The sequence below is a fragment of the Eschscholzia californica genome, unplaced genomic scaffold, assembly GCF_041429995.1.
Source record: "Eschscholzia californica isolate CP2 unplaced genomic scaffold, dmEscCali1.0.p SCAF_3, whole genome shotgun sequence".
Taxonomy (NCBI): Eukaryota; Viridiplantae; Streptophyta; class Magnoliopsida; order Ranunculales; family Papaveraceae; genus Eschscholzia; species Eschscholzia californica.
Genome location: NW_028238420.1, coordinates 26,983,204 through 27,003,761, shown reverse-complemented (window position 1 = coordinate 27,003,761; position 20,558 = coordinate 26,983,204). Strand labels below are relative to the sequence as shown.

Sequence of the window (20,558 nt, the reverse complement as noted above, 5' to 3'; positions counted from 1 at the left end):
ATTTATGACATATGGGAGTTCCATACAGTTCAGCAGTTCTATATCACGGATAAAGATATTTCATTTTATGATGTATCATAAGTCAATTTCTGTTGTACTCATTCAAAGCCCAATCCCAATATTTCTTTTTTTTGTTTGTTGTTTTTTTTTTTGGTAAATGACAGCATACTTTAAGGGGTATGGTTCTGTGTCTCGGACCCTTGACCTATACTCCTATAGGGTGGAAACCAACTTGGTAAAAAAGTTGTTGACGCAATCCGCCTAATTCTATCACAATTATTTGGGTTAAATCCTCGATCACCCCCTTAACCCGCCATCGGCGTGGACCTCCTAAGTTACCCGAAATGCCGAAATTACTTCTTTTTCATTTTTCCGTCCAACTGCTTTTACCGTCATCTTTTCTATTCCAATTTATCCCTTTGTATGTTAGTTATCTTGTAGCTCATCATTACATTTGGTGACGCTCCTTCCCGAGTTAAAGATTGACGAAATATTCTAAGATATTGTCTTTTTACATCCAATGGTTGTGATTGGTGGAGAGCTTTCCCAAATCAGTTTTTGTTTCCCTTTGTCTGTCATGGGCTATCCTGTCGATAAAATTGTAGATGTGAAACTCCATTATGGTGGTCGATGTTGCGAAATACAGATTTGCACAATGTTTATTACTGAGTGTACATTGGAGGAAAGGAACAACTTTTTGACGTCGATATCACTTCGAATGATCTGACTTACATGAAGTTAATCAAAATTGCGTGTGAGGCGTTCTAATTATCGGATGGAGATATTTTACTAGATATCGGTACTTTTGTTTCGAGCAAGAGGTTTTACGGTGTGCATTCTAACGACTCTGAGTTGGAAACTGTATTCCAAAGGCTAGAGTACATCTAATGGGAGAGGGATATCTTCATTTCTACGTGCAAGTTGATTTTCTTGAAGGAGGTTTGTAGAAGTTATTCTGGCAGCTTGAATCCCGCTCTACCTCAAGGCAAGAAGGTGGACTCGAGTCTGCTTCGCAACCTAAGCAATGCTCTGGTGGAAACAAATTAAGTAGGGAGATCAGCTAGAGTATGCTCGGTCTCCTTGAGCTCAGATTCGCTTGAAGAAAACACAATGACGTGGAAGACCGGATAGAGCCACAAATCCACTACTGATACACGAGTTTTTATGTGTCAAAATATCTTTTAGTATCTGAAGATACGCACTCATCATATATTATCCTTTAAACGACCATCCACTCATGTCATCATCAGAACTGATGCCTTATCATCGCATCATCTCAGTCGTGGTTGTCCAAACCAATATAAGCATATCAGGTTTGTCCTACCAAGAGATCGAAGGTCATCTCCATCACTCAGATTTCTGAATTATTTTTGTAAATTGCAAAAAACACCCCTTTGAATTGGGCGTAAGAGTGTCTTCTTCGATTTTTGCAGGCTTTAACCACCTGAATCCAGTCGAAAATATAAAGGAGAGTTCAACATCTGCTCGGAGGTCTTGATCATCAGGAAGAAACCCGGAAATCACTTTCCAACATCATGAGGTTGGATTTGAAACTCCATACATTTGGATTGAAACTCCTTGCATTTGAGTTATTAAAAGTTTATCAAACAATTCCAAGTTAGCTCTAAATTTCTATCATACCAAACTCTACATAATTGACATCAATCTGTATATTTTAGAGATTTTAGGTGAATTGAAAGGCTATTTTTGGCACTTAAGAAGATTGATTTGCATTTCGTGTGTATTTTACTCTTTGCAATGGCGTCATATAATCAACAAAATTGTTTTGGTCTTTCTATGAAAAAATAGAAATTCAAAGTTAGCAAACCAAATCAATTACAAAGTCCTTCATCAAAAAAAAAATCAATTACAAAGTCAAATTATGAAAAGAAAATCTTTCGACCAATCAAACCCACTTATGCATTTTATAAGTGACCAAATCAATAACCCTATCTCAAATAGTTGTTAGATGCACATTTCCATTGGCTCCAGGTAGGGTCGTGGCTGAGATTTTGGAGGTCTCGTGCCAAATTTTATTAAGGGCCCTTCATATAACAATCTGTAACCCAAAATATTTTTAACAATATACAATTACAAGATCCGAATAATTTAACAATAAAAATAGGATAAGTCGTAAAAATTTACTCTTTTATTAATTTATTTATTAACTCTATATTCATATAAATTTTTCACACAAAATCCAATGAAATTTATAAATTAGAGATGATTGTACGTAATGCTTCGAACAAATAACACCACCATTATTAACGAAAAGAAATAGAAAGTTGTGAATTTTCTTAAGATTTCTTACCGTACGAAGACATTAATTGTTAAAATTGAAAATGTTGTCAAAGTTGTAAATATTGTTTCATTTTGGTGGTAAGAATTATAGAATATGCAAAGTAAAAAAAAATTACAAGGTGTTGCAATTTGAAGTCCTGTATCCCAAACGGAGAGTAGGAAATGTCATTGTTTCAATTTGAAGTCCTTTAGTCCACCACCCTCTGGTGTAGTGGTAGGACATCCCTCTTAAGCCATGAGGTATTGGGATCGAGTCTTGTTGGAAGTGTTTATCACCAAGATTTATCCCATGTAATTTAGGCACTAAGTAAAGTAGATATTATCGGGCTTTAGGCTCTTTATTGTCGGACTTTAGGCCTATTTAGTTCTTGGTTTAACTTAGGCGGTTATCGTGCTCATCACATCACATCTTAATGATGTATCAATGCCTTGTAAAGACTAACATAGATCGTAGTTGATTTTTGAAAAAAAAAAAAGTTGAAGTCCTTTATTACCAAATTGAATGTAGGAAAAACACCAAAAAAAATTGCATGAAGCAAGTATCGATCCTCCAACCACAAGCACATGTCACCAAGACTTAACCACTGAACCGCTACACTGTGTCTTGTTGAGTTAGTTGAAAACATTATTTAGAAACTAAAACTCTGTCTGCACATAAGTCATAACAGTGGGGCCCCTTGTGGTGGGGGCTTGTGCGGGCACACGACCCGCACCCCCACCACACGGCCCTGGCTCCAGGGTTGTGCATCTTCTCTAGACTCATCCTAGACTATGTTTCACGTTATTGACCCATGAGTGTTGTTTAAAAGGACGGGTCGTACCCGGACCACCCCCATCCATTCAGCCCGCGTTTGGCCCGACAAAGGACTAGGTTAACAATCCTCTTCTTAAGAAATGTATTGATAGTATATATGCTTTGGCTAGATCTACTATAAAATGGACTCAGACTACTGAATCTGCAAACAAAAATATTTGGAAGTTCGGAAAAAAACATGGTGGTTTTTGTAAATCTCTCTGTTATAGATCTAAATTTAAGTATTGCTTTGTGCTTGAATTTTTGTAGTGTGTTGTATTGTTGAAGGGTGGCCATATGACTTGAGCAGAATCAAGATTTTGAACCCGTGGGTCAAGCAGTTGGTAGATATTATAACTTGGTCACAATCAAAAGTTAATTAAAGAAAGAGTTAATTCCTATTTGGCCCCCTACTTTGTGACCAGCTTCCTTTATGGCCCCTGTTTTTTGTAAATTCAAATATGACCCCCTTTTTTATGTAAATGTCCTAACTACTCTTCCTTTAAATATTTTTTCAAAATAAAATTAAAAATAAAACCTTAATTCCACCTCATTACCCTCTCTATCACACATCTCTTTCATGCATAAAGGAAATAAACAAAGAAATTTAGTTGAAGAAATTTAGAGGTACGGTGGTGGTGGAGGTACAAAGTGGTGGAGGTATGGTGGTGGTGGTTGAGATACAGTGGGGGTGGAGGTTTGAGGTGTGGTGGTGGTGGAGGTGTATAGTGGTGGCTGGTGGTGGAAGTTTAGTTGTGCTGGTACAGCGGAAATAAACAAAGAAATTTTTTTGGTAAAGTAAAATTCGTGCATAAGTTGAAGAAAAGTTGCTTAACTTAAAGTCAAAAGATAAAAATATAAACTTTAAAAGAAAGTCAATTTTTCAACTTAAGTGAAGTCGGATTTTCACGTTACCAAACTAACTTTTTTACTTTTCTACTTAAATAAGCAAAAAAGTAACTTATTTTAGTGTTGCCAAACGACACCTTATAATAAAAAAATGACTAGATCAAACATTGCCTCTTAGTCTTCATCTTCTCTCTCCCTCTCTATCGCTCTCTTCTTACTATCTCTCTCGCTCTCTCCCAGTATCTCTCTCTCACTATCTCTTCCGCTCTCAGTGACTATCTCTCTGTCGTTCTCACTCTAAATCTCTCTCTCTTTCATTGTTGATCACTCTCACCTCTCTCGATGTAGACACATCTCTATGTAGATTAGTTTCTATTTCTCTCTCTTTCTCGCAGTCTTTATCTCTCCCTCTCTCTCTTTCTCTTGTGGACTTTATAGATTTCTCTGTGGAGATCACAAAGTTCGTGGCCACAATTGTGACCACGAAAAGATCATGGCCACGAAATTCTCGGGGGTTTCGCCAGAAAACCTCCTCGAGGTCAAGTTCCGACGAAGGGAACACTTCTCTTCGCCGGAACAGTGTCAGAGAGGGAGGGAGAGATTGGGAAACAATGAGAGATTGATAGAGAAACAATGAGAGATCGAGAGGTATAGATAGTGAGAGCAATAAAAAAACGAGGGGGAGACCCAGAGAGAAGGTAACAACGAGTGAGAAAGGAGAATATGGAAGAGAGAAGATGTGACAATGGTGGTCGGAATGGTGGTGGTGAGAAGTTGTGGTAGTGAAGGTGATAGAGAAGATGAAGACTAGGAAACAATATTTAATCAAGTTAATTTTTTAGTTAAAAATTAATGTTCCGAAAATATGAAAAAATATGAATTTTCTATAAAATTGGTGCTTCTAAAGGCACCGGGCCAAAAGGTTGTTCACATCCGGAAATTTTATTGATTCGAGTCAATGGCCATTGACCTGAGTTCTCTATAAGCACCGGTTTTTATTGTGGGTGAAGTTCACCTTCGTTAATTCCTCATACTAGTTTTTCTTCCTCCAAATTTTTCGAACAGTGACTTGCACTTTCAAGTACTAACATAATGTAGATTCCATTTTACACACAAATTACCTAATTTCATTTCAAACCATGGGAGGAACCAAGAATTTTTGTGATAGACTTATATATAATCCAAAAACAAGTTAATTCCAATCAAGATCAACAAAATCCCTAATTTAATCATAAGAAAAGAAAGTAAATTTCATAACAAAGAATTGAAATTAAGCAAATACCTTGTAAACACACTCAGAAAAAACCTTACAAGAAAGAATATCTTGCAAATCAGAAACAGATTCAACTTTAGCAGCATGACAAAGATCTTGAAGTTGTTTTCTTCTTCTCTCAAACTCTTCATGAAGCTTCTTCTTCTTTTCTTTATCATTTTTTCATGGCCACTTTAATTGAGGGATAAGCCATTGAACTTTAAGGATTTTATTTCTTTGATCTCTAATCCATGACTCTACTATGTTTTGCATGGATTCCATCCATACAAATTTTCTAAGAGAGAAACCTTAATTTGAATCTCTTTTCTTTCTTCTTATTTTCTATTTGATTTTGAGAAATATGGATGAACTAAAGAGAAAAACTTTGAATTAATTGAACCGTCCCCTCAATTACAAAACCTTCTTCGAAGCATCAAACAGAGAAAAATCGTAACTCTAATCAACTTGTTTTTTTGTCTTAAACCCCTAATTATGGAACACAATTCCCTTGAAACCCTAATTGATTCTCTACAAAACTTGCAGGTTTTCACAAACTCTCGTCATAGTTTTGCGATTAAGATTATCGAAAGACTTGGGTTAGAAGATTGCTTTGATGAAATTATCCGTTTCGAGACATTGAATCAAAATCTTCTACTTCTCCACCAGAAATATGATGATTCTTGTGTTGTTATGAAGCGGTCAATTGAAGCCATGAAGATAGCAAATGATGTTGTAAAAGTTGATAATCCTAATCGTGTAGTAAGCTTCTTTAATGTTTCGTCTCATGAGATTCATTACTTATAACAGAGAACTAATGCAGAGAGATAGATTGAGATCGAATTTACCGTATAGAAAGGATCTTATACGTTTCTTTTGAGGGGAAGATGAAGAAGCTGATTGATTGTGCTATTGAAGAATTTGGCATATCTCTGTTTTGAAATACTCTCGGATTGACAAATCCGTGAGTATGTGAAGAGAAACGGATTAGCCAATCCGTGAGCATGTGAAGATTAACGGATTGGCTAATCCGTGATTTAATGGAAACGGGCGGACTGGTCCAGTACTCCAGTCTAGTATGTCTTAGGGCGTCATTGTTCTAACCGAAATTTTGGTTGGATTTTGTGTGAGATGGATGGAGGGGTTAGGGTTAACTCTACTTGACCGGTGCCTACATAATTGGATGGCGCTAATTGAGAAGGAGCGGTTGGGCATGGTACTAACAGAGATGGATGCTAACAGCCTTTTGGCCCGGTACCTTTAGAAGTACCCTATAAAATTTATTTGTCGGAGATTATTCTTTGTGTCCAAAACTGCGACAAAAAAGAAGAGGTATGCAACGGGATGAGTATTTAAAAAACGGTTGAAAAAATTTCAAAGTGGTATGCATTCGGATGAGTTTTAAAAGACGGTTGAGAAGATTTCCCTCTGATTCAAGTAACAACTAGAAATAATAAATACTGTTGACTTTGTCATGTGCATTATTTAGGTAGGGCAACCTCCAGATGGAATTACCACATAATGACTTTTTATAAGGTCTCGCGTCTTCACGACACGATTCTAACACGGTTTTTTGGATTCGTCAAACACGTCCTGGACACTGATATTTAACCGAGTCTTCCCGCGGACGCGGATGTCGCAATCAAGAGTGATTCTTGTTCTTCTTTATTTTGTGATTATCACATTTGAAAGGACTAAATGTTGCTTCTATTCCACGTCAACTTGACCCCTTGATAGAATATGCCTTCTTTTCTTCTCATATTTTTTTTCTTTTCGTTATCTTTTTGCAAGCATCTAAGTTATAACCACGAATCAAACTTAATACGAATTCAAGAGATAAAATAAATTACTCTAATTCCAGCACCTAGTTAGGTGTTGACTTGACAAGAATATCTAAAATATTTTCTTCTTTTCGAAACAATATCTACAATATAATTGATTTTATATGTCAAATACATTAAATAAAATAAAAATATAAAAGCATGTCAATTTTTATGTCTGGTAATCTCGTTCTGCATGTAAGTGGTATCACAATCCAAATGGAAAATGTCTATAGCCCAAAAAATGACACGAACACCAACACATCTTTAAAAATAGCACCATCATCCAATAACATTACTTTAGTTGTTGCAAATAGAATCAAACAGATACAAATAACGTCCCCCAAAATATGTGAATAATTTCCTATCCAATCTCATAGTCTGTAAACAAGAACCAAAGAATTGAGTCAATATTCCACAAAATATATGAAAGGAAATAAGTTTGAAAAAATATCTCGTAGTTGTACAACGAGACAAATTCTATAAAAAAATGACAACTAGTTTTGATAACAAAACCACATAAAACACAAAACAGATCCAGAAATATCTCATCTAAGTGTAAATTAAAACGAACCATTAACTTATGTTACTAATTTTACCAAATGTAGAATATAATGTGAGCATCAAGTATAATGGTGATTGTTAATAAACCCAATTTTATTGGTATTGCTTCCATAGTTCCATTCACAGACAGTGTGAGGAGATCATTGACTAAGTTTTTGGTCTTCTATTTCAACAAAAAAAAAAATTTTTGGTCTTCTTTAAAGATTATGCTAATATCTGTGGAGGAAAACTACATTTGGTCATATTGACTTATAATTTTTTTTATAAATTTTTCTTTTTTTATTTGTTGCGAGGACTCTTTCTGGGAAGCAAATTCATATTGGAAACTCTTCAAGTGCCAAAACAAGTTTTTATCTCCACGAACTTGTGAAAGTTAATCGGCAGAATTTTAAACGAAAGAGAGATACTAAATATATGATTCTTTTTAATGAAACAATTGACTATAATTCATCAAACAAATTACAAGAATAAACTGTAATTACTGCAAATCACATTCTGAACTGATTTAATACACAAAAACGAGTATGAAATGACATTCCAAAGAAAAATATGGTGAGAGAATCCTAAACTTAAGGAGTGTTTCTTTTCGCTTAGAATCTTCAACTGCCTCATCCAAGAATAACATCAACATTTACCAATCTTACTCTTACCTAAACAATTTCAACAAAAAAAAAAAAGTAAACAAAATAATATAGTAAGATGCTCCTATTTTTGTCACAATATCCCACTTATTCACTTCTATCTTGTAACACCACTTGCCCACCGATTACCAAAAAAAACACCACTTGCCCACCACTCACTTGAGAAATTACAGACATTTATGCTTAAAGATCGGGTAAAAATCCAAAATACGTGGTATCCAAAGCGGGTAAAAGTCTGATATGATCTATATATATCCATAAAAAAGACAAATTTACCCGATTTATTTGGTTCTCAATCCCCTCCCCCATTTCCAATCTTCTCCTTTTTAACAACCTTTCAAGTTTCAACTTCCTCAACTTCATTATCTCCCACCATGAATCTAACCTAAACTCTTTCTCTCTCTAAACTCTTTCTCTCTGTCTAAACTCTTTCAACTAACTCAAACACTATCAGAAAATGGCGAAAAAACCTAGATCAATTTTCATATTATTCTTCACTCTGTTCTTACTTTCCGACCAAATTCATAGCAGAATCATCTCTTCTTCGCCTAATCTAGTTTCAGATGGAATCAACAATGTCGGAAACCGAGATTCATTTCTTTTTCTCAAATCTATGGTTTCTCCTTCATCAGAAGAAGTTTGTGAGCAAACGTATGGTTTTTTGCCTTGTACGACAACAGTCACCGGAAACCTATTTCTTATCGTTGTTTATGGATACTTGATGTTTACCGCTGCTAGTTATTTGTCAAATGGAAGTGAATTGTTGCTTGAGATTTTAGGTCCTGGTATTATTGGTGGTCTTTTTCTTCCTGTTCTTGGTGCTCTTCCTGATGCTATGCTTATCCTTGGTAAATTCTTCTCCAAATTTTAATTTCTAGGTTTCCAGATTGTAAAATTATTGTCTGTGTGGATGATTTTTACATTTTTCTGGAAAATCTTTCCCAACAATTTCGGAGAATTGAAGAAAATTTTAGGACGTTTTGATTCAACCTGAAACTTCAACATTGTTAATTGTTTGGTTGTTTTAGGTTTCTATTTGATCGCATTGGGTTTCTTATGTAACAGAACAAATTTTCAGTATTCATAATTTCATTGATCTATCTTTTGGGTAATAGGAACTGAGAGATACAAGGGATTATAAAATTTAGAATGTTTTTTTTTTGAAGAAACAAAATTTAGAATGTTATCCAGAGCTATTACCCAATTTCTCAAAAAAAAAAAAAAAAAATTCTCTCTGTCTCTTTAGGTTATGTCCACACATTGAGGTCTTTAATGCTGACTTTTTTTAATACACAGTGGAAGGGGAATATGGGACCAAATTGAAATGAAACATAGTCTTCCATTAGCTCCACTTTGATTTTCTGAAATATATATTGTTGCTTTCACTGTATATCGAAGAGTTTCTTCTCTTTTTTTTTTTTTGTTGAGAAAGTTTCTCCTCTTTAAATATCATTTTAGAGTTCCACAACTGTTAACATCATTGGATAAATATAACCAGATAATAATATGCTAAAAAAAACTAGTGAGGGATGGTGGATAGAGATATTCTTGGGCAAATGTCCATTGATATTTGTCAAGATATTTCAACAAGTTTACACTAAAAATTAAATATCTTCAAATGTCAGTGACCTAGTATTTCAAACTGATACTTAGACATCAGAAAACATTTTAAATATTCCCCACCAATCCCGTAGACATTTGAAATGTCACAAACCAATGCCCCTCACATCGGTAGACATTTGAAAGTCCCGAACCAATGTCTCAGACGTTGAAAAACATTTCAGATGTGCACAACCAATACCCTAGACGTTGGTAGATATTGCCATTCCATGCCCACATCTACTAGCCCCTAACTATTGCTCTAGACCAAAATAAGAGTTTTCTTTGTTTGATTTTATATAGCATTCAAGAACTATAATGGCCTTATTTTGATCGTGTTCCAACAGTATCTGGACTATCTGGAAGCAGAGAAGTAGCTCAATCTCAGGTCTTGGTAGGGATGGGTTTGCTTGCTGGATCAACCGTCATGCTTCTCACAGTATTGTGGGGATCCTGTGTTGTTGTTGGCAAGTGCGATATTGATGACTCAACAGCTAAAGATTTAACAAATACAAGAGGATTTAGCTTAACAGGTACTATAACCATCTATATATTCTAAAGTTATCTGTATCCCACTCTCGAATACACATCGTTTCATTAACACACGCGCGCGCGCGCACACACACACAAACACATAATAGAGGATTTAGCTCAACAGGTACTATATCCATCTATATGTTCTAAAATTATCTGTATTTCCCACTCTCGAATAGACATAGTTTCATAAACACACACACAAATACATAATAGAGTAATCAGTGGAGACTGAAGTATCATGAATGATCATGAAACTCTTTGAATTCCATATGTTGTAAGAGCCAGATTAATCGACAAAGGTTTGATTTCTGCAGGATCTGGAGTCAGTACAGACATCTGGACTAGCTATGCTGCGAGGATCATGGCTATATCTATCATTCCATTTGTTATTGTTCAACTACCACAAATTCTGCACACATCTTCAGGAAGACGCTTGGCAGTCTTGATCTCATTAATAGTTGCTGTTTCATTGTTAATATCATACTGCCTTTTTCAGGTATTTATCTATCTGTTTCATGTTACATAAACATAAACCCATGAATATTAATATTTTGTAGGACATTTTCAGGCCCTTGTTCTTCTAATAATCCTATTCTAGAATGTCTAAACTTCGGTTTTATGTATATTTTGGTTTTCATGGTAATATGTTTCCTTTTGATACAGATTTTTCAGCCTTGGATTCAAGAGAGAAAAATGGCATATGCAAAGCACAAACATGTAATAGCAGGACTTCTAAAACATATGCATGGGTTGGAAAGATTTCTAGACGACGATGGTGAACCTAATAAAGATGTCATAAGAAAGTTCGTATCTCTTATACTTGATGTAGTTTCTTTTATGTTAGATAGTTCTTTTGGTGGTCTATTAGATAGTCATTTCTCAATTTTGATAAGAATCGTGGACCGAATGACAGGTTATTCACGACAATTGATGAGAATAAGGATAACAATCTTTCGGCTGCAGAACTAAGAGCTCTGATTATTGGAATCCGTTTCGAAGAGATAGATTTGGATCAAGACGATGCTGTTAATAAACTGCTTACTGATTTTGATACATCTGGTGACAATCAAGTTGATGTGGATGAGTTCATTGAGGGTATCTGCAAATGGATTCACGAGGCTAAACGTTCTGTCACTTCTTCTACTAATTCCCCTCCTCCCACAATGAAGTTATTAGCCGACTTCCATAAGGTAAATTAGTCCCATTTTAAGACTGTATTTCTTGATCCAATTGTTCCTAGTGAATATAATACTTGTAAAATGTACATACAGCAAACCAAGAAAGAGCACGACCTGTTGGGAAGCCATACTGATGAAGCAGGAGAGACGGTTGAAAATTCCAAGTTTACTTCCTTCAAAGCTGGGTTGATGTTGCTTCTAGGAACTGCTATTGCCGCTGCATTTGCAGATCCTCTAGTTGATGCTGTAGATAATTTTTCCACTGCTACAAGTATACCTTCTTTCTTCATCTCATTTATAGTGCTACCTTTGGCTACTAACTCAAGCGAAGCAGTATCAGCACTTATCTTTGCTAGCCGAAAGAAGCAAAGAACTGCTTCTCTTACATTTTCAGAGGTTTGTTTCTCCTTTTGCTCGCATTATATTTTCTACATTATACAACAAATTCGAAAAGTAATGCAACGACCTAAGTTCCATAAGTTATAGACATTTTATCGGCTTTTGCCACCTCGTGGTGAGCCCAATGGATACATGGATTTGTGTCCTGGCAAATGCTCTATGAGCCTACCTGAAAGGCATCAACGTTTAATAAGCTTCAGCTCGCATCTACAACCCAGTCTCCTGACGCTTGTCCAAGTGATGTGGGTTATTACATTCCCACCCACAAAGACGAGTTGTCCCTAGCTCTGATACCATTTGTTACGACCCAAACCTGAACAATTATTTATATTGCTCGTGCTTTTGCCACCTAGGCCTAATCCCAATGGGTAAAGGGTTTTGTTCGTTTCGAACGCTCTATCCAAACCATCCAAAAAGCCTCGTCACTTACTGAACTTCACCCTATAGCCCAGTTTCAGGACGCTTCTCCAAGTGATATGGGATAACAAATAATTAATACTTTTCAATAATTCATTTCATCGATCTTATGGTAGCTTTCGGAAAATATATATATTAGACATTGTAACCCATGAAATTTTTTTGGTTACAGATATATGGTGCAGTAACTATGAACAACGTTCTCTGCTTGTCGGTCTTCTTGGCGCTTGTTTATGTAAGGCACCTGACTTGGGATTTCTCTGCTGAAGTACTTGTAATCGTTATCGTATGTGTTGTGATGGGTCTCTTCGGCAGCTTCAGAACTACTTTCCCACTATGGACATGTTCAGTCGCGTATCTACTCTACTCGTTCTCTTTGGTGCTCGTTTATGTTCTTGATTATGTCTTTAACTGGTCGTAGATCTCGCTGAGTTCATTTACTTTTTTCTTCCCTATTTCGTCGATTAGATTTGGCTTGTTTCTTTCAAATGTTTCATGTATATTTTGCTCTGACTTTATAAAGTGATGTTTTTGTTGGAAAATATGAGCAGTTTTCGACTATCTTGGACACAAGTGAAGACTTAATGCTTTGTGCTAAGTTTGTTGTGGTACTGAACTATCAGAATATCGTAATTTCAAACTTAAACTACACAATTTTACTCGCTTCATGGTTGATTTGTGTAATGGTATAACCAAATATAGGATAAATGGTAAGGTTTGGGAACAGGTACCTAAGAAAGAACCGAATTATAACAATTGAAGTTACTCAACCCACTGAAGAAACAGCTTAGCCTTGATGGTAGTTATACTTGAAAAACTTGAATCAAGATAACATCGAAAACAAAATAAAATATAGCAAATAAAACGTATGTAGAAGAAAATAAAGCAACGATATTTCGGAAAAATTGAACTGTACGGACGTTTTACCTCGCTTAGTTAAACACCTCGTAGAATTTTTCTATGACGAGTAAACCAGAGTCAATAGACTCCAAAGGATCTTTTCGTAGACGGTGTCTTAAACAATTAGGAATCACAGTTGCAATATCTTCAGCAGCTACTTTATCTCTTCCCTTAAGAGCAGCTAAAGCTTTTGCTGCCCTATTTGTCACAATATCTCCTCTCAATCCATCGACATTTAGTTCTGCACATACTTTAGAAATTTTCACTCGAAGTTCACGATCAATTTGAACTGAAGAGAGAGAGTTCCTAGCTGAAGTTATTTGTTCTTGAAGCTTTTCTTGTTCTTCAAGGTAAGACACCCGAAACTCTTTAGGGTTTTGATCAAATCGTGCTCTTTCCTCCACAATCTTCACTCTGAGTTCTGCATCTCTTACTGTTCCTACTTGTGCGTGCATTCCAAATCGATCGAGAAGTTGTGGTCTAAGTTCGCCTTCTTCGGGATTTCCCGAACCGATCAGGATAAAACGAGCAGGGTGAGAAATTGAGATTCCTTCTCGTTCAACTGTGTTCCACCCAGAGGCAGCAGAATCTAATAGCACATCCACCAAATGATCGTCCAAAAGATTAACTTCATCAACATAAAGAATCCCTCTATTGGCTTTAGCTAGAAGACCAGGTTCAAATGCTTTTACACCCTCGGTTAGAGCTTTCTCAATGTCGATAGTACCACAAACTCTATCCTCAGTAGCACCAAGTGGGAGATCAACCATGTTGATTTTAGTCGTTACTATGGAAAGTTCTTCACCATTTAAGATACTTTCTCTTACTTCAACACCCATGGATTCAGGATCATTTGGGTCTGAATTAAATGGGTCTCCGGCTACTACATTAATTTCAGGAAGTAAATCCACTAAGGATCTAACAGTTGTTGATTTGCCAGTTCCTCGATCACCCATGATCATGACTCCTCCAATCTTTGGATCTATCACATTCAAGAGAAGACATAGTTTCATCTCATCTTGCCCTACAATGGCAGCAAACGGGTATACTGGTCGCTGACTTTCTTTGGAAAGCTTTCGAGCCTGAAAAGTTAACATTATAACAACTTATATGTTAATACCATGCACCCGTTTTCAAGTTTAGCATTGTTACTTATAATTTACTAAACTCTCTAAGACTACTACAATATGCTCCAAACATTATCCAGTATCAGCAAGATGGCACTTTACTCCAATAACTATTACTTCAAATTTAACATTTCTTAGTGCAATATAGAATCTGTTATACGTCACCAAAATGTGAGAATAGTCCTTTATGGACAATAAGAAATCTAATGAACAAGAGTACAATAGGGCATCTCAACTTATTGCCAGTTCGATTTCAGTTAAATGTTCACAAACTTAATATGGTAGTAGAGCTAGTCTCACACATTATAAACTTAATATGGTAGTAGAGCTAGTCCCACACATTGTAGACGCAACGACCACAAGTTTGTGCACATCATCCAACAAAAGAGGCGTTTTCGGCTCAACATATCACAGTTAGGAGACGTATGAGAATAGTCCCACATGGATGAAATGAAGTCTCATGATACGGTTGTAGAACTAGTCCCACCCGTTATAAGCGCAAAAAGGCCACAACTTTGTGCACATCGCCCAACAAATGATGCGTCTTCGGCTCAAAATACCACCGGGAGGAGACGTGTGAGAATAGTCCCACATGGACCAAATGAAGTCTCATGAACAAGAATACAATATATATTGGGCCTCTCCACTCAAAAGCCAATTGATATTGAGTTACGTATCCACAAGTCCAGTAGAGAAAACAATTAATTCCCTTCTAGCCTGATTAAATGTGAACTCTATGAGTTCAATTTAGGTCAAGAATAAAAATAATCTACTAATAGAAGATAAATTGAGTAACATTTAAGAAAACCCTAAACAAAGATCAAACCTTCTCAGTGGGACTGATTTCAGTAGCAACATTTGTGACTGAGAAATTGAACTGACATCTTTCCTTTTTAACAAAATTTCCATTCCATCCGTACAATTTCCTCCCATAGATTTGGCCTGTACAAAAAAATTGATAAACTGGTGAAAATTTAACTCTATTCATGACCCTTTTTCGACGATAAATGATCTAATAATAATCAGTAAAAGATTGGGGAGATAGATGTTGGTACCTGTAGTTGAAGAGAGAGAAGAAATTAAGGGAGAAGGTTTTGGGGAAGAAGAGAGGGATCGAGAAGGTGTGAGAGTTGAGGAAGAGTAGATGGGTAGGAGCAGTCCTGCCATGACTTTTGCTGCAACTTCAAATTGTTTTTAGAGAGAGAAAGTAGGAGTTGATGCTTCAACTAGTGAAGGCTTCAACGTTCACTTAAACTCCTTTCTTTTTATGGACTGTGGATAAGAAAAAGAGTGAAGATTGGTCTCCAATTCTCTCTTGTGATTTTTGAGTCCGTTTGCCTTTTGTTATCTTAACATAATATTTTACTCCCATTTTGTCCCCTTCTTGAGGATAATTTCCAAAGGCTGCCCTCGTCAATAGTGTTTTTTTTTTGGGTTATTTTCCTAATGGCCCCCAACTTTGTGACCAGCTTCCCGCCTGGCCCCCTACTTTACGAGAAATACCCATATGGCCCCCTTCCGTTATAACACCGTCACTCTCTCTCCTCCATCATGTTTTCTCTCTCTGCCAACTCACGCCACATCATCTGTTACGCCACCTCATCACCTTCTCCGGCAGAGGTCGCCAGCCGGCCAAATTTTCGGCCGGCGACCTTCAAACTAAAAAAAAAAAAAAATTCTCTCTCTTCTTCTCTCTCTCTCTCTAAAATTACTCCGGCGAAGGGAGACCTTCGCCAGAGTGGTCTGTTCTTCAATGAATAGACCGAGGTCTGTTTTTCAATGAACATACCTGGTCTGTTCTTTAGAGAGAGATTTTTTTTTAGTTTGAAGGTCGCTGGCCGGCGACCTCTGCCAGAGAAGGTGATGAGGTGGGTAACAGATGATGTGGCGTGAGTTGGCAGAGAGAGAAAACATGATGGAGGAGAGAGAGTGACGGTGTTATAACGGAAGGGGGCCATATGGGTATTTCTCGTAAAGTAGGGGGCCAGGCGGGAAGCTGGTCACAAAGTTGGGGGCCATTAGGGAAATAACCCTTTTTTTTTAATTAAATCAAAATTATCATTCATACGAAGGAAACCAATCCAGAACATTACATGGTTATGAGATTTTTTACTCCTTTGAGTATAACATGAGATCTACATGAAGAAGTCTATATGAAACTTCCACCCGGATTCTCCTCTAAGGGGGAGTCCAATGTCTGTCGACTTAAAAAATCACTATATGGCCTTAAACGCCCAGGCATCTACACATTAGTTCTCAAAATTTTCTTTTGTCCTCCTTAGTAGAGGCTTCCCTCAATCAATTATTCACTTTTTACATATCACTCGGATTCCACCCAAACATTTGTCCTCGTCTATGTAGACGACATAGTTATTACAAGAAATGATGAGATTGCCACTTCCAAACTGAAAAATTTCCTTGATCGAAAATTTTCTCTTAAGGACTTGGGTTGCTTACAATATTTACTCGGTATAGAGGTTTCTTGTTCCTCTTTAAGGCATTTTTCTTTGTCAGCGGGAATATGCTCTCGACATGCTAAAAGATTCTGGCCTCACCGCCGATTGATTGGTTGCCTTCTTTATCTTACTATCACCCGTCCTGACTCCTGACTAAAATATCTTTTACTCGATTTTGGAATCGACCATTTTAGCCCGATGACGGTTTACTGTGACAATCGGGCGGCTCTTCATAAAGTCGGCAACTCCATATTCTGTGAGCGTACCAAACACATTGAGATCGACTGCCACATCATTCGTGAGAAGATCAAAGACAACGTCATTGTCGCATGCTTCAATTCTTGAGAAAACCAGTTAGCAGACATATTCACCAAGCCTCTGTGGCGGCTCCTTTCAAGAATATTATTGGTAAGTTGGTTGTTACTTCCGTCTTCGCTCCAACTTGAGGGGGGAGTATTAGGATCTACCGACCCACTTCCACTCGCGCCAACCGAGTGGACCCGGTCCATGAAGATCTTTAATGTATATTTTAGTTTAACAACTGTATATTATAGTTTAGCAACATGCATATGTTAATTTAGGAAACCCTAATTCACCTTGTATCATATAAATAGGCATCTATGTAACTTACAAGACTGTAACAGAGAGAATTAATCTAATATCAATTATTTCTCACAACTCCCTCTCTCTCTCTCTTTCGGTCTCAACCATCTCTCTTCTCTTTCTTTATCAAGAGGTTTATCCCTCTTCACAGAAGTAAATTACAACAGGAACTTACAAATGTAAAGTAGAACATAAAGGGAAAGGAGTACAACATTACAAAAACTAAATGAAAAGATCCTAAATATCACACATGAAAAGATCCTCAAGATCACGAATGAGAGGACCCTAAAGGTCATAAACTTTATTTAATGTATACATAAGTAGGAATGATGAACCAAGTAGAAAATGGAGAGCGTGCGAGACTGTCAGACTAAAGTTGCTGGGCGAAGATAAATTATTCATTTCTTTTCCTTTCGTCTTCTCGATGTCCTCTTGCCACTGTAGTGCACTAGAATTGATGGTGAATTCATGAATTTTCACGATGGGAATCCATCATATCTGTATGGGCCAAAATACGTCACCAGGAGTGCCCCAAGAAATTCACGATTAATGGGCTTACTCGGTGACCAAGCCCGTGAACTAATGGCTAATGGGTCCGACCCATTTATCTTCGTGCACCCCGAAGCGACGCCAAAATAAAGGAGCACTTCCAGTCCTAGAGGAAGAGGTTCGCCCTCGCCTCCTCACCAGGCTGAAATATGTGAGCACTTCCAACCCTAGAAGAAGAGGTCTGCCCTCACCTTCTCAGCAGACCTAAGAAGCACATCCAGCCCTGGATAAAGAGATCCGCCCCAAATCCTCAACAGACCTCCTCCCGTATATCCGTTGGAGAGACATTACAGTCATTCAAGATGACCATACCCGGATATATCCGTTAGGGGGTTACGAAATCCATAATAATGGTGACAACCCATGCGTTACCACCATTAAAGATGACAACTCATCATCAGGTAACAGTCGACCCAAGACACTATAAAAGGACGGAACCAAGAGTGATAAATCATCTGATTCCGGGCAAACACATCGAGTAGAGACTCAATAATATCATCGAATTCCCAACAAATACACTTGATCATCTGGTTATCGCCGAACATACTCAGATTCCACTGATATCACTATCAAGCACTCTAATATCATCTGAGCCCGAGCGAAGAACCCCACTACTTTCTTTCTTATACAGAGGACAATCAACTCACATTCTCTCTCATAGAGTCTAGCTCTTTGATAGAGTCCCGCTTCATCATATAGTCTCGCCTTCCTTCTCTCACCTAGGCACTATTACGGCTTTGCATCCATATACAGGACCTCATAAGATACTGTGCACAGAAGATACGAGGCTCTACACCATTTATCAAGGTACAGGGCCTTGTCAAATACAAGAGATTATCAAATACTAGCATATCTTATCAGGTGCAGGACCTTTGAGGAAACAAACACACACTTTCCCCAGAAAGTACAAGTACAAGGCTTATCAAGGGTCTGCCTACTTTCTCTCTCCTATAATCTCTAACAAGGGTTCGTCTACTTAAGGGGTTCGCCTAGTTTCAAGAGGTCAAGACCTCCCCACATCCCCACGTGACAATCAACAAGGGTTCGCTCACTTTATCTCTCCTAGGGGTCAAACCGTTAACATACCACCCACGTGATTAATTACAAGGTCAGACCCTTAAAGCTTCTCACTTATTTACGAAGCATACCCTTGGACAAGGCAAACCACTCCAGGGCTGCCTCACTCAAGGACAGACCTCATAGGTTGTCATACTCTCTCTCCAACCATGTCAGTCAATCCGCAGAGAACGAGCTCCGACCACTCTACGAGTCGTGCCTAAACTCCGACCATTATCCAACCAACGGTAACATTCCAAGGTTAATATCCACGTACATTTTACTTTTCTTGCGAGCTTACTGGCTTGACCGTCGGAGCCCCCTTAGGCCGACACCATCCCGGTGTCCCCTAAGGCCTCACGGTCACGTGTGTTGTCGTCTCTTTTGTCACAGGTTAAGTCCAAAGACGTCGTCGGTGCCCGCAAAATTATTAACAGGTGGAGGTTCGACATCCGGTTAGAGCGCCCAAAGTCTGGACTGGGCCCCTGCACATTGGACATGCTCTTAGGAGGGAAATCGTGTTGTGAGCTTAAAAATCGTCATGTTTGTTGTTTACCCTCTAATCTTCATCTCCCACATCCCATCACCAGTGACCATCTTCAATTCCACCCCTCACCAACTCCGACCACCACTACCATTGTTCTCTTTTTTTTTTCTCTCCTTCATTCTTCTCTCTAGTCTCTCCCACTCTCTTTACCTTTTCTTCTTTCTTCTTTTCTCTTCCTATCTTTTTCTCTTCTTTATGCTTGCTCTCTTTTTCTCCTGCTTTTGTTTTAAAACAAGAAGAAAGGATTTACAAGTGTTTAAGAAGAAAAATAAGATGTTATATCATTAAGTCCTCCCACTCAAGCATAAAATCATAATATGTCTTATCTTTTGGTCAAGGGATTAGACTACTCCAATGATACAGAAGAGGTCGGTGTCTTCCACCCCCAGAACACTGTTGGTGTTTTATACTATTCTTGTCATTTGTTTTTTATCTCTTTCTCTCTCTCACTGTTTCGACGAAGTGGCATATTCCCTTGTAAGAACCCTTCCAATGAAACCTTCATCGAGAGTTTCAAACTTTTTATCGAGGATTCTGTAACCCTTGACCGAAGGTTTCGTGGTCGGTCTATCAGAAAACATTTTGTGGTCGACTAGCCACGAAACATGCGATCAAGGGTCTAAAGCAGAAGACAAAGGGTACTTAGCAACATGGTGTCAACAATGTTGCCCTGCTGCAACGATGAAGAAGTAGGGGTGTCCACGTTTTCCTTCATCATTCCCAATAGCTTTTAGATTCGGTAGGTTTTTTTAAGAGGGAGATCCTGAAAATAATTATATCTTAATTTAATTAGAAAAGCAATTATAGAAGAAAATTTTCTATTTTTTTAAACTACAGTTTGATGATTAGGAGACTTAGAGATCTTCAAGTAGACACTCTAACAGTTTGATGATTAAGAGACTTGGAGATTTTCAAGAGGACACTCTAAATTTAGAATGTCATTTTCAGGTCTACAAAATAACTTCCGTCACAT

General features: G+C 37.5%; 2 protein-coding genes across 2 annotated transcripts; one reads left to right on the top strand and one right to left on the bottom strand.

The window, feature by feature from the left end:
• The first annotated feature begins 8,297 nt into the window (after positions 1-8,297).
• Positions 8,298-12,889, top strand: LOC147549272 (sodium/calcium exchanger family protein / calcium-binding EF hand family protein). The gene is made up of 7 exons (XM_086665025.1): positions 8,298-9,065; positions 10,164-10,349; positions 10,668-10,849; positions 11,017-11,156; positions 11,267-11,543; positions 11,625-11,927; positions 12,520-12,889. The coding sequence occupies exons 1-7, from the start codon at positions 8,675-8,677 to the stop codon at positions 12,766-12,768; spliced, it is 1,728 nt and encodes a 575-aa protein (XP_086521151.1). The 5' UTR covers positions 8,298-8,674; the 3' UTR covers positions 12,769-12,889.
• Positions 12,890-13,122: 233 nt separating this feature from the next.
• On the bottom strand, positions 13,123-15,710 carry LOC147549271 (magnesium-chelatase subunit ChlI, chloroplastic-like). The gene is made up of 3 exons (XM_086665026.1): positions 15,430-15,710; positions 15,201-15,316; positions 13,123-14,329 (listed from the first exon to the last, which is right to left on the bottom strand). Exons 1-3 carry the CDS (start codon positions 15,539-15,541, stop codon positions 13,280-13,282), a joined length of 1,278 nt encoding a protein of 425 aa, XP_086521152.1. The 5' UTR covers positions 15,542-15,710; the 3' UTR covers positions 13,123-13,279.
• Between the last annotated feature and the right edge of the window lie 4,848 nt (positions 15,711-20,558).

Bases quoted from the DNA above. Each gene is read 5' to 3' on its own strand.
- LOC147549272 (XM_086665025.1), top strand. From the start codon at position 8,675: ATGGCGAAAAAACCTAGATCAATTTTCATATTATTCTTCACTCTGTTC. The intron at 10,350-10,667 runs GTACTATAACCA...TGATTTCTGCAG, and splicing joins AAGAGGATTTAGCTTAACAG to GATCTGGAGTCAGTACAGAC. The intron at 10,850-11,016 runs GTATTTATCTAT...CTTTTGATACAG, and splicing joins TATCATACTGCCTTTTTCAG to ATTTTTCAGCCTTGGATTCA.
- LOC147549271 (XM_086665026.1), bottom strand. From the start codon at position 15,541: ATGGCAGGACTGCTCCTACCCATCTACTCTTCCTCAACTCTCACACCT. The intron at 15,317-15,429 runs GTACCAACATCT...TTTTTTGTACAG, and splicing joins TTCTCTCTCTTCAACTACAG to GCCAAATCTATGGGAGGAAA. The intron at 14,330-15,200 runs GTTTGATCTTTG...TTAACTTTTCAG, and splicing joins AAATCAGTCCCACTGAGAAG to GCTCGAAAGCTTTCCAAAGA.